The sequence below is a fragment of the Nanorana parkeri genome, unplaced genomic scaffold, assembly GCF_000935625.1.
Source record: "Nanorana parkeri isolate BGI_ZX_2015 unplaced genomic scaffold, ASM93562v1 scaffold305, whole genome shotgun sequence".
Taxonomy (NCBI): Eukaryota; Metazoa; Chordata; class Amphibia; order Anura; family Dicroglossidae; genus Nanorana; species Nanorana parkeri.
In genome coordinates, this window is record NW_017306573.1 from 543,645 (window position 1) to 557,192 (window position 13,548).

Sequence of the window (13,548 nt, forward strand, 5' to 3'; positions counted from 1 at the left end):
AGATCGGGATTTCTTCTTCCGGCGATCTTGTCAACATAGCCAGCGAGGCTCCCGTGAGTAATCTCATCTGATGCCTTTATTTCCCCCTATAGCCCTCACACCGGCCATGGAGCTGTTTTTACTTACCTTCAGCCATCATTAAGCCGGCTGATTGCTTCCCTGCTGTGCACATTTAAAGGGCATGTCCATCCTGTTTGGCCACCAGGGGCTTGTTTTGCTTCGTAATGCTGCCGGACCCCACCAGCCCTGGCGTTTCACGTATAATGGAACCACTGGCTTATGTGGGTCGCACTCGTGGACTGTTTTCGTGCCCCGCCCCCCCCCCTTTCACCGCTCTGCTGTCATTTTAGCTGAATGTTACTGTTAAACGGTTTCTAAATTGAAGTATTAAAAAAAATATTAGGAGGGTTTCCAATTAAGTTTGGGTGATCATTTTTTTTTTGGTCCTTGGCCGGCGTAATTTTTATTACCATGGCAACGTACGCATGGCTGGTTGCCCCGCCCCATCTAACCCACAGGACCTGTGATAACTAACCTTTGCCCGTATTCCCGGTAAATATCTCCCAGACGTCAGGTGGTAGGTGTCCACGGTAAATCGGAAGCAGTGTTCTGTGTCCCTGGGGGCCATCTTGGAGGCTTAGGTGTGGTAAGGAGTTTGATAGAGACTAAGGGAACTTCTGCCCAGTCATATGATGGGTTGCAAGGTTCAAGCTTTTCTTCTGAGGCTTTGATTGGTCAGACGAGGGCAGTTGAGGCTCTGAAGATGGCACATGTTGACCAACGGTCTACTTTGCATAGCGATCATAGTGGGGGTGGAAGGAGGACATCCCCCACCAGGAAGCTGAGGCACCTCTTGTGGTGTGAGCCGTTGCCTCCCATGGAGGTGGACATCCATGCACCTTCCATGCACCTTCCATGTTCTTCTGACGTCACTATCCATCCAACGTTGGGACGTGATGAAGCACCATGGCACTTGAAGAATAGCGTCTGAGGCTCTGAATGGTCCACACCAGTTAAAGGACCATATTCAGTTCTTGGGGGAACCCCAGCAGGGATAGTTATGCCTACTGCTCCTGGTACATTAGCGTCATCTGATGTGTGTGTGTGTGTGTATAAAAGATGAGAATTGGGAACATGATCGGCCTAGACACCCAGAGGGGTTCATCTTCCATCACCCCCTTCTGATCTAAACATCATTATTAGCTTCAGTAATGACCAAGACCTGAAACTTAGAAAAAGGTTGACTATAAAAGATGAGCGGACTGTGGGAATTGAAGTGTCCATTTAGTCCTTTGCACTGGCAGTCGCTGCAAGAAGGGCCCCTTTGGGTTGTTGAGGGAAAGGCCTCCTATGGTTGGTGGGTGTGGGTAGGAAGGGGCATCTTGGGTTGGTGGGGAAGGGGTGACTTGGGTTGATGGCTGGTACGGAAAGGGGCATCTTGGGTTGGTGGTTCGTAGGGAAAGGAGCATCTTGAGTTGGTGGAGGAAGGGGTGACTTGGGTTGATGGCTGGTAGGGGAAGGGGCATCTTGGATTGGTGGAGGAAGGTGTGACTTGGGTTGATGGCTGGTAGGGGAAGGGGCATCTTGGATTGGCGGAGGAAGGTGTGACTTGGGTCAACAGCTGGTACAGAAAGGGGCATCTTGGGTTGGTGGAGGAAGATGTGACTTGGGTCGTTAACTGGTACAGAAAGGGGCATCTTGGATTGGTGGAGGAGGGGGTGACTTGGGTCGTTAGCTGGTACAGAAAGGGGCATCTTGGGTTGGTGGAGGAAGATGTGACTTGGGTCGTTAACTGGTACAGAAAGGGGCATCTTGGGTTGGTGGAGGAAGGTGTGACTTGGGTCGACAGCTGGTACAGAAAGGGGCATCTTGGGTTGGTGGAGGAAGGTGTGACTTGGGTCGTTAACTGGTACAGAAAGGGGCATCTTGGGTTGGTGGAGGAAGGTGTGACTTGGGTCGACAGCTGGTACAGAAAGGGGCATCTTGGGTTGATGGAGGAAGGTGTGACTTGGGTCGTTAGCTGGTACAGAAAGGGGCATCTTGGGTTGGTGGAGGAAGGGGTGACTTGGGACAGCAGCTGGTGAGGGAAGAGACACTTGCAGTCATTGGGGAAAGGGAGCACCTTGGCCAGTTGGTGGAGCAAGGGTTGCCAACAGACCTGTGGTTGATGGTGGTGGCTGGGGGGAGCAGTGGGAAGAGGACCCTTTTGGATTTGCATTACTTCCCCCAGAGATGAGAAGAACATTGGTCCCGTGATGCTTGCTCTGCCAAGTGATGTTGCTGGCACTGTGGAGTCAATAGTGAGTAGTAGATCAATCCATCACTACACCAGCACCTCCTAGCAACCTCTGGATGAACCCTGGTTCAGAAAGTCTGGTCTAGTGGCTTTGACCATCGTGGAGGCTCCATAGGCTGGAGGAACCTATTGGTTATAGTAAGAAGGTGCTACTTTGGGAACCTAATGTTGGGTTGGGAAACCCTCTGGAATGTCTGACTTCTTGTAGCTGTGACCCCTACGTAGCTGATGCGATGACTCTTGGAACAACTATTTTTCTGAAAGGAAAGTCCTCCGAAGGGCAAAATTGATGATTTTCTAGTTTATTGGGAATTAGGGGGTGAGCCCAATGTGGGAACCAGATCCTCCTACCAGGCCTCATCTTTCAGAAACTCGTCCGGCAGACGCCGGTTAGAGGGAAAGTGGCAGAGACCTTAAATGTGAAGGCCCTAAGGCTGGGGCATGACTAAAGGAAGGCTAGAATCTTGAGAGAGAGGGTCGGGCATGTTCTATGAAGCCAAGGTGACCCGTCCATTCCATGCACCATGGCAGGTATCATTGGTGGAGGCTTTCTGGGCCTTTAATAGAGTAGTAAAGGCCAATTCTAGTCCAAACCCAACAAGGTTCCGACTCTTCCCACACTATCAAACATATAGAGTGGCTGGAGATGACATTTAAGTTGTTTAGAGGAGCATCTCATGGTCTTCGTTCTTGCCCCAAGTCCTCAAGGTGAGACATTTTGGCCCTTTGGGGGCACCTTGTCCCCTTGAAACCCCTAGCACACCAAGCAGCCCATTCAAGTGGAGGACACACGGAGAGCTGAGCTAATATGGAAAAGCGAGGCCAGTATGGGATGGTCTCCAGATCTCTCATACCTTGTTTTGGGCTTTGTGGGCCTTCCAGTTGTCTCGGCGCGGTGTAACTGTTTTGGTCTCTTTCAATCTGCAGCTGGATTGGTGCGCCCTATGTTTATTTTACCCCCGCCGCAGACGGACGACGTTCACAGCATATAGCGGGATCCAAACAACATGTCCGCAGAGGTAGGTGGGCAGCAGGATTTGTGGCGTTGTTCAGCTCCGACTGTACGATCCAATCAAATCTGGCCCCATTTCTGCTTCAGTGTAGACTTCTGATTGGCCATTGCAAGTAAATTAATAATATCATTTTTGTATTAGTTTTCCTTTAATGTATTAATAATAAATACATAGAGAAATTATATTAATCCTTTTTTAATCAAATTAAATATTATTTTTAATATTATACAATTATTCATATGATTTTTTTGCATGTGTTTTTTATTAATAGGAGCTGTATATGTCTATATAATGTATTTTATTTATTTCTTTTATTTTTTTTTATTATTTGTAATCGTAGAGAGTGTTGACAGCGGTTGTGAAGATCAAAGAGGAGGAAATTCCTGCAGATATCAGCATGGGTAAGTGACAAAGAACCCAGCGCCGAGTTCTCGGCAAGGTTCTTCCGCCCCATGTAAAACGATCCCTTACATTACCGCCGAGAGCCATTCAGCAGCTGTGCCAGCTGTACTGCCTGATATGAAGATGTCCTCTAGAGGGCGCCCTGCAGATCCGTGGTATGACATAAGCTGAACTTGCCTTGTCCATTAACAGATGGGGTCAGCCATAGATCCACCCGGGAAAAAGGGACGAGCTGCCGCCAAGAACAGGATTACAGAGACGAGGACGTCCACCACCCTGTGAAGGTAACGGCATGGAGTCTGATGACCCGCGTGCTGGCTAATCTAATGTCTCTAGATGTCCTCTTCTCTGCTGTGCATTGCCCCCGAATAATCTTGTGTCCCCCCCTCCCCCTTGTGGCTGTTTAGGAGGAAAATCAAAATCTTAACATCGTGGTGGTGGACATCGGGCCGGAGAACGCCAGAGGGAACGAGATGGGCATGAGGATGGACGACATGGAGATGCACCCGGATACCCGGACTCGTGAGTGTTGTAGGGATTTCTATCCGTCGTTGAGTACAATTACAGGCGAGTCATCCCCTCTCCATATACTTTATACTGACCCCCCCTTTTCTTTCCCCCCCCCCAGCATACAGAAAACCGAGGAAGGGGTACATGAGGAAGCCCTACAAAAAGTGGTGGTCCCCCGCGAAAAACCATGGCGTGGTCCATAAGGTAACCTTAGATTTCATACACTTCAGATCAGACGTTCTCCTTATCTGTGTGAATAGATGTGCTCGGATTTTTAATTTAGAGAGGAAGACGTGTGGGCCCAATACATAGAGAGGTTCGGCTTCCTGCACTCTATGGTCAAACTCTATGGTTCCCTCGTTTCCATGCACTCTATGGGCAGGCCATGGTGGAGGGCCAAGGTTTGCTACCCCTGGTACACAGGCACGAGTAATGAAAATAAATGTTAAGTGAACTTAAAGTCCATCGCTCCCCCACCACACCCCACCCCTTTAGTCACATGACTTGGCACCAGGGTCCAGCAGAACCTCAAGCCATGTCCGTAAAGCACATTGATTTCCCCCATATACCCAGAGTTAGGCAAATGCTGCGTTCTGGTCTGAGGTTGGCTTCTGTAAGGTGAGGAGGGAGGTGGCCATTAAAGGAATCACTTGTTATCTCGGGCCCCAGGTGTCCCAGCTATCCTAGCTATCCTAGGTATCTCCAGCTGTCCTAGGTATCTCCAGCTGTCCTAGGTATCTCCAGCTGTCCTAGGTATCTCCAGCTGTCCTAGGTATCTCCGGTCCACATTCATGATTTCAGCATGTCTGGTGAGCTCCATATTGGGTCATTTATCCCTGGTGACCCTTCTTGAGTCCAAAGTAGGTTTCCCTATCGAAGGATAAGGTGTCTCCAGTTATGTTACTCTATGGTGATTGGGCTTTACTTGTCCCTCTGATCACCATTCAGTTTGTGGCCTCGTTTAGTAGGCCCTCACATTGTTAGATCCTCAAAAACATGGACCAGCAAGCAAAAAAAAAAATGTAAGAACCATGTCCAAGCCGACCTTCCGGTCAATGGTATAAGTCCCGCCTCAAACCTGACTTTACTGTTTGCTAGATGAAATACGTGAGGAAGAGGTTGCCTTCAGAATACATCATGAACCCGGAATTCCTGAAGGAGTTCATCACCATGTACCGCGCCTTCCCGTGCCTGTGGAATGTCAAATTCGCCGACTACTCCAACAAGCAGAAGCGGATGAAGGCCTACGAGCAGCTCGTGCAGCTGTGCCGCACCGTGTGCCCGACGGCCAACGTCCAGTTCGTCAAGCACAAGATCGCCAACCTGCGGACGGTCTTCAAGAAGGAGTACAACAAAGTCCAGGTGTCCAAGAGGACGGCCGCGTGCGCCGCCGACGTCTACGTGCCGCGGCTCTGGTACTTCGACCTGCTGAAGTTCACACTGAGCCCGGACCTCCTAGAGGACGACGGCACGCTGAGCGCCTTGGACCTGCCCAGCATGGTCGGTTTGCCCAGCACCCCCAGCGCACTGAAGATGCCCGATACGCCGGAACCTCAGGAATCGCAGATGGAGGAGGAAGTGAAGGTGAACCATGAAATTCTGGAAGAGTCTACAAACGTGTCTCAGGTAGGAACGACGTTAAAAATGTGTCAGTGGTCGAGCGAAACAAAAATTCAGGATTTGGCGGGAAAAAAAAGTCTTGCCCTTAGCTTTTTTTAAATGTTGCAGCCCAACTTTCTGCAGGGGTGGGAGGGGAGGAGACATGGGCAGCTGTTCTAAGTTTCCCTTGCCATCCCTTTACAAATACATGTTCCTCACTTGTCCATGTTACCTAGGCCTTCGTCTTTAGTACATCGCAACCGGGAATGGTGGGGATCTGCCAACTGCAGCCATCTTTTCTGGGTCCCTGAAGAAGGCGTCTACAGAATTAACGCAGCCAATCAAAGTGTCTGGGGTTGTGTAGTGTTGAAGAGTCCTTCAGTGGACACTCCCTCATTGCCTATTATACTAGCTATATCTCCATCTGACAAGGTTTTACAATCCGACAGCCAGCATATTATTAAACAGAACGATATAAACGAATGATGGACGGAGGGTGCTAGACGGAATGCAGAAGGGTCATGAAACCTCTTAATACGCTCGGTTGGACAATCCTAATTCTGAAAAAGTTGGGACGTTATACAACGCCTGATGGACACAATATATGATCTGTATCCTATGTAGGACTCTCTTAGGAGGGGTAATGTGTCCCATCAGCCTTCTGCAGCTTGTACTATGGGTGTGTTTGGTATCTAAGCGATTGGCATTCTCCTATACATGAGTGTGACTGCTTTTTATGAATGTAACTCCCTTATTGTAGGAGTTATGGAATATGAGAGCACTTGAGGGTGTGAGATGTATGAAAGTGCAGTTTTAGGTCAAATAAAACCAGATCTTCACAAGTGTATTGCTTCTAAACTAACGTACAACCCCAATTCCCCAAAAAGTTGGGGGCCCTGTGTAAAAAATCTACATAAATGATTCAATTCAATGATCTGAAAATCTTATAAACCCAAATTGTATTCCCCCCACGCTCACCCGCCCTGCACGCCCATGACAAGATGTATCCTGTCAGCGTCTGAGACGGGACACCCGCACCCGTACGTACCTGCACTTGAGGTGAGCGTTGGGGGACGCGGGGGGGGGGGGGGGGGGGGGGGGGGGGGGGGGGCGTACGGCTGCGTATTCCCATGGAGAAGGACAGGGGCTGCGTACTAATCGCACGTAGCACCCGTCCTTCCCGGGAACTGCCTGATACGGCCGTAGCTGTACGTGCCGGCCGATTCGAGTGTGAATGAGGCCTAAAAGTTGGGACAGGGCAACAAAAAAGCTGGCACAGTAAGTGGTACTGACAAGGAAGAGCTGGAAGGACATTTTTCACCTTTTTATTAAGTTAATTGGCAACAGGTCAGTCACATTATTGGGTATAAAAAGAGCATCTTCGAGAGTCGGAGTGTCTGAGAAGTAAAGATGGGCCGAGGTTCACCAGCGTGTCTGAGAAGTAAAGATGGGCCGAGGTTCACCAGCGTGTCTGAGAAGTAAAGATGGGCCGAGGTTCACCAGCGTGTCTGAGAAGTAAAGATGGGCCGAGGTTCACCAGCGTGTCTGAGAAGTAAAGATGGGCCGAGGTTCACCAGCGTGTCTGAGAAGTAAAGATGGGCCGAGGTTCGCCAGCGTGTCTGAGAAGTAAAGATGGGCCGAGGTTCGCCAGCGTGTCTGAGAAGTAAAGATGGGCCGACTCTGTGATGGACATCACTGCATGGGCTCAGGAATTCTTCCAAATATCACTGTCTGTGGGCGCAGTTCGCCGTGCCATCTAAAAATGCCAGTTAAAACTCTACCATGCAAAGAAGAAGCCGTATCTGACATGATCCAAAAACACTGCGGTCTTCTCTGGGCCAAAGCTCATTTAAAATGGTCTGTTACAAGGTGGAAAACTGTTCTCTGGTCGGGCAAATTGAAATTTGACAACCATGGGTGCCGCATCCTCCCGACCTAAAGAGGAGAGAAAGCTTCCGGTTAATCAGCACTCGGTTCAAAAGCCTGCATCTCTGATGGTATGGAGGTGCGTTCGTGTGTATGGAATGGGCACCTCTGATGGTATGGAGGTGCGTTAGTGTGTATGGAATGGGCACCTCTGGTGGTATGGGGGTGCGTTGGTGTGTATGGAATGGGCACCTCTGGTGGTATGGAGGTGCGTTAGTGTGTATGGAATGGGCACCTCTGGTGGTATGGGGGTGCATTAGTGTTTATAGAATCCAGATGACGTCTTTTTCAGGGAAGGCCTTGTATATCTCAGCAGGACAATGCTAGACCGCATAGTGCGTCTATGACATCAGCATGACTTCCTAGAAGAAGAGTCCGGGTGCTTAACGGGCCTGCCTACAGTCCAGACCTTTCACTAATTGACAATATTTGGCGCATCTTGAAACAAAAAATACGACAAAGAAGACCCGGGACTGTTGAGCAGTTAGAATCCCATATCAGGCAAGAACGGGACAACATTCCTCTCCCAAAACTCCAGCAACTGGTCTCCTCAGTTCCCCGACGTTCATACATCTCAAACTCCCGTATTCCATAACTCCTACAGTAAGGGAGCTGCATTCATAAAAAGCAGTCGCACTCATGTATAAGAAAATGCCAATCGCTTAGATACCAAACACACCCATAGTACAAGGTGCAGAAGGCTGATGGGACACATTAAACCTCCTAAGAGAGACCTACATAGACACCATATATGATCTGGATCCTATCAGTCGTTGTATAGCCTCCAAACTTTTTCGGAATTGGGATTCTCCAACCGAGCTTATTAAGAGGTTTTATGACCCTTCTGCATTCCGTCTAACATTCTCTGCTTTGTGCTATAAGCTGAGCTGCATCCTAGTGGGGCGGGGGGGTTAGGAAATGTCAAGCAAACCAAACGAAATGTGTCACCTTCTCTGGCTGCCCACCACGTGAGATTGAAATCTGATCATCCCTGTTGCTGACTTGTGCTTTTTGGGGACAATGAGGGTGGCACTGTGTTCATTACAATTCTCTTCCCTCCCACCTTACCTATGGTATACACAATTTGGGGTTCCTTAAGACATCGTTATCATCACCACGTCTGTAGGTGGCTTTATCAGGTAGGAAGTTTGAACTGCCAACCTATTCATATTCAGGGTTCCCATATAGACCTGGGGGGGAGGGGGGGGCGGCAGAAGGAGGAGCAAGAAGAACAGATGAAAGGGTATAATAGCTTGCTTGGTATAGGCAGGGGGCCCATTTCAGATACCCATGGGTGGGGGCAGATGACCTTCAAAGTTTTTGTGCCAAGAAAATGACCAGGAAGGGCAACAAAATTTAAAATCCAGTTACGTTTCTTCATCTCCTTTCCAGGTGACCAGCAACAGCCAATCGGACGACGTGGAGTTGGAGATCCATGACGAAATCATGGCTTCCATCCGGCGGCAGAGGAAAAAAAAAATGTACAATAACACTAGTGAAGAAGAACTCGGAGAGCGCCTGCTGACTCAAGCCGCGGCACTCCTCACCAAGAACAATGACGAGTTTGACGCCTTCGGCTTCATGGTCTCGTCCAAGCTGCGCAGGATGGACGAGCAGCAGAGACTGTTGGCCGAGGTCCTCATCATGGAAGTCTTATACAAGGGCATGTTGGGCCAGCTGACGGAAGACAGCCTCGTGTGCCAGTATCCCGCGCAGTTCTACCAGAACCAGCCCTCGAGCTGACCGCTCCACTGCCCCGGCGATGCCCACCCTCACCAAATAGCCCTGGCCAACCACCCTGCCCTTTCATGAGGTTCCTCCAGGAAAGCGTAAAAGCCTTCCACACTTATGGGGGCGTCAGGATATTTACAACTCGCAGCTCGTTAACCTTCATGGGATGAGCTAACGAATGGTGGGCACACCCAACATCAGCCATGCCAAGGAAGATTTTTCTTTAAGAAGGTTCTGCTGTAGGTTCCTGTGTGGCAAGACCTCCCTTGGCATAGGGTTCACCCAGCCCTCCGAGATCCTGTGAAACTTAATGTCCTGGGGGCTGTAAGTCGGTCAACTGCTTGAGCCCCCCCCCCACCTCTCCCGTGTATGTGGAAACATTTTATACCTTTCCTGGGGAATTGTTCAACCCCCAAAAATGAGGATGGATCACGTTGAGGTTTTTTCTCTTTTTTTTTTGGTTCTTTTTTTGGAGAATGTTTAGATGGTAGAAGCCACTGTGAAGGTTAGTCTCCTTAAAGGGGTAGACTGTTGTGTTCCATTTTATGAGTAGACCGTGGTGAACAAAACCACCCAAGGACTTAACTCTTGGCCAGTCTAGCGAAGGGATCTCCATTCATGAGTAGACCATGGTCAACTAAACCACCCAATGGCTTTTCTCTTGCTCATTCTAGCGAAGGGATCTCCATTTATGAGTAGACAGTGGTCAACTAAACCACTCAACAGCTTATCTCTTGCTCAGTCTAGCGAAGGGATCTCCATCTGGGTAGACTGTGGTCAACTAAACCACCCAATGGCTTATCTCTTGCTCAGTCTAGGGAAGGGATCTCCATTTGGGTAGACTATGGTTACCCATGGCTTATCTCTTGGTCAGTCTAGCGAAGAGATCTCCATCTATAAGTGGACCATGGTCAACTAAACCACCCAATGGTTTATGTCTTGCTCATCTAGCGATGAGATCTCCATTTGAGTAGACCATGGTCAACTACACCACCCAATGGCTTATCTCTTGGTCAGTCTGGCGACGAGATCTCCATCTAGGAGTAGACCGTGGTCAACTAAACCGCCCAACGGCTTATCTCTTGGTCAGTCTAGTGAAGGGATCTCCATGTATGAGTAGACTGTGGTTAACTAAACCACCCAATGACTTATCTCTTGGTCAGTCTAGCGAAGGGATCTCCATCTGGGTAGACTGTGGTCAACTAAACCACCCAATGGCTTATCTCTTGTTCAGTCTGGCAACGAGATCTCTGCCCTTAAGTCTCCAAATCTGCCTCTTAAGGGATCCAGTGGTTGAGGAAACCCCCCTTCGTGACGATTGCATCCAATGAGAAGTCGGTGAACGCAGAGAGCTACCGGCAAGAGAACTCAAATTTCCCTTTGGGGTGGATGTTGGTTCTGATAGCTAAAATCTCATCCAAAGATATCCCTCTGTTTTTGTTTTTTTTCCAATTGTATTTCAAAATAGCCTTTCAACTGATCTACACCAGCAAGTATGCAAATTTAATATATATATATATATATCTACATAGAATGACTTTAGAATTAGAGCGATTGCATCTGCAGACAGTAGGGAGGGTAGACACTGTGCTTTTTGTTTGTTTTTTTCTTTTTCCCCCATTGTGAAAGTTTGGATACAGTATAACCTGTCAGGTTTTGATGTGTTCTCAAGTATTAGCCACACCCTGCTGTATTGTTAAGGCCTGACCTTTTCGCGAGGAACGCTGGGAGGTTAGGTGTGACAAGCTCTGATGTCCTGAGGGAACAAAGAAGAGAAGGTAAATAGGAGGAGATGCAAAAACTAAAAGAGGGTGGAAGCCCAAATCAGACTTTTTCACCTCCCAAATTTGTTTCTTGACCATTGAGGCGTACAGGTAGTCTTTCCCCTTTTTCGTTATAATGCCACCTACAGGAGGATTGGACACTGGCTAACAAAAACCTGTAGGCTATCCCAGGACCAGGAGAACCCCCTCCTACATCCAGCATGCCTTAGTTCTTTTGCTGGTGGTCTAGGCCTTCCCAAATGTGGAAATTAGCAGGCCAACGTCTTCAGCCGGCAGCTGCGTCCCAGGTGTAGGAAGCCACATGAGGACCTTCTGGCCTCCCAAGGTTCTATAACAAAGAACCAGCATGCCTCCATTTTGTGATGGTGGCCTAGGCCCTCCCAAGTGTGGAAAGTGGCAGGCAGACTTTCTCAGCCGGCAGATTTGTCACCATTGTGGGAAGCAACATGAGGTCCTTCTGGCCTCCCAGGTTCTACAACAAATGACCAGCATTCCTCCATGTTTTTTGGACTGTCCTAGGCCTTGCTGCTGCAACATCCAGTTCTGAGCAGAACTCCACATTCCAGTCTTGTCTGCTGTCCAAATCCCAGGTGTGGAAATTGGCAGGCAGACTTCTTCAGCTAGCAGATAGTGGTGTCTACACCAGGTGGTGTTTGTGGACCGGTGTAGTAGGCTACATGAGGACCTCTTGGCCTCCAGGTTGTACAACAAATTGGACAGGTTTGTCTCCAGGTACAGGGATCTTTTATGAGAAGCAGTGGATGTTCTTGTGGTTCTGTGGGATCATTATACCCTCTGATGAAACATGTTCCTCACTTTCTTTGCAGGATGGAGATGGAGGATATTCTGGTTTACCTCATTGCTTCGGATTGGCCCAAGTGGCTTTGGTATTCCAACCTGGTAAAACTCCTAATGGACACTCCATGGGCTTTACCAGATTGTTTGGATCTTCTGTCTCAAGGACCCACTTGCCATCCTGCTTCATGGTTGCTGGCTTTAACAGCACGGCTGTTTGAAGCCCAGACAGGTGCATTCCTGAAGTAGTGTTGAAGGCTAGGAAGCCTACTTCTCCGAAGTTCTGTCGCCAAACATGAAAGGCGTACCTCACTTGGTGTGCGTCTTGCCGGTTCCACCCTAGGAGGTCCTCCGTGGGAGTATCAAATTGCTGTTTCTTAGATTTCCAAGGCTGCCATCTGGTTTTCTGTTCGCGTGTTCAGTTCTACCAGGTGGATGTTCAAGCTTCATCTGATGCCATCTTCGGGTATAAGGTCCTTCTGGTGGCTCTTTAAGCAGTCCCCAGTTTTCTGTTTGTTGTGGGCCTTTTAGCGCCTGTTTACCACGTTGCCCACTCCTCAGTTGGACTACCTTTTTGGATGTCCCGTAGGTGAAGGACTTCCTGTTTCCCTAAATGGAAGAGAAAAAGAATGGGACTTTTGTACTCACCGAAAAAAAAACCTTCATGGAGTCCATTGCGGGGCACCAGTCCCACCCTTCTGTCTTCACGATCATGCTCTGGGGACGGGCTTGTTACAAACTGAGACACGCTGGGAGCAGGCGGGACTATGCTGGGCTGACCTCCAGTTTTGTTTGCCAGTGTTCAATTCTCCTGTAGGCAGCAGTATAACCCGAAGGTGAAATAATTCCTGTGTCCCTCCAGGAAAAGGATTTATATGAAGAATAGGTCCGACATGCACAATGAATATCTTTTCTTGTCCTTTGGTATGAGAAAGGGAGCAATCCTTCACCCAATGAAAGCCAAATCCTCAATGTTATTGGTCCAGTTACAGGACGTATTGGATGGCTTCAGAATTGCTATATCAACGTTCAGCTAAATAGGGGTTACAATGTCCTCCCGGGTTCCAAGGAATTCCCCTTTTTAGCCTTCATCTTCCCACATGTGGAGGTAGAATTGCTTTCCCCAGGAGCTGACCATTACTTCTCAGCTATAATTTCCCATTGTCCTCGCCTACTCTGCGGCGCTTACAGAGTAGGTAGACTGTTCAAAGTTGAGCTGCTGACCCCCCCCCCCCCCTGCTCGCGAATGCCGGTGGGGGGGGGGGGGGGAGAAAAGTGGGATTATAATGAGAAGAGAACAGTATTTCATAGCACCTACAATATTGAAGTCCCCGCCCCTGAGGAGCTTAGATTAATTTTGCATTACTCTAGTGCATTTTCTAAAGGGTAGGGGGATCTTATTGGCTGCTTTTGGGCAGTGAGGTCCATTTTTTGTTTTCCTTCCGTTGCTTTAAAGTCCCACACCTCATTCATTGGAGCTTTTTTTTTTTTT

General features: G+C 48.8%; 3 protein-coding genes and 1 long non-coding RNA gene across 4 annotated transcripts in view; 2 read left to right on the forward strand and 2 right to left on the reverse strand.

Annotated features, from left to right (window-relative positions):
* Positions 1–9,583, forward strand: LOC108788105. The gene is made up of 8 exons (XM_018557838.1): positions 1–53; positions 3,224–3,315; positions 3,650–3,710; positions 3,904–3,995; positions 4,119–4,233; positions 4,340–4,425; positions 5,320–5,847; positions 9,139–9,583. Exons 2-8 carry the CDS (start codon positions 3,304–3,306, stop codon positions 9,487–9,489), a joined length of 1,245 nt encoding a protein of 414 aa, XP_018413340.1. The 5' UTR covers positions 1–53; positions 3,224–3,303; the 3' UTR covers positions 9,490–9,583.
* The window catches only part of LOC108788099 (zinc finger protein 62 homolog), a 949,422-nt gene that overhangs the window by 146,385 nt on the left and 789,489 nt on the right, over positions 1–13,548 (reverse strand). The window lies entirely within an intron of this gene.
* LOC108788072 (zinc finger protein 850-like) overlaps positions 1–13,548 on the reverse strand; it is a 138,558-nt gene that overhangs the window by 82,764 nt on the left and 42,246 nt on the right. The window lies entirely within an intron of this gene.
* Positions 1–13,548, forward strand: part of LOC108788120 — a 14,820-nt gene that overhangs the window by 815 nt on the left and 457 nt on the right. The window contains exon 2 of the long non-coding RNA XR_001941314.1: positions 12,403–12,409. This is a non-coding gene — a long non-coding RNA (uncharacterized LOC108788120). The remainder of the gene's footprint in view (positions 1–12,402; positions 12,410–13,548) is intronic.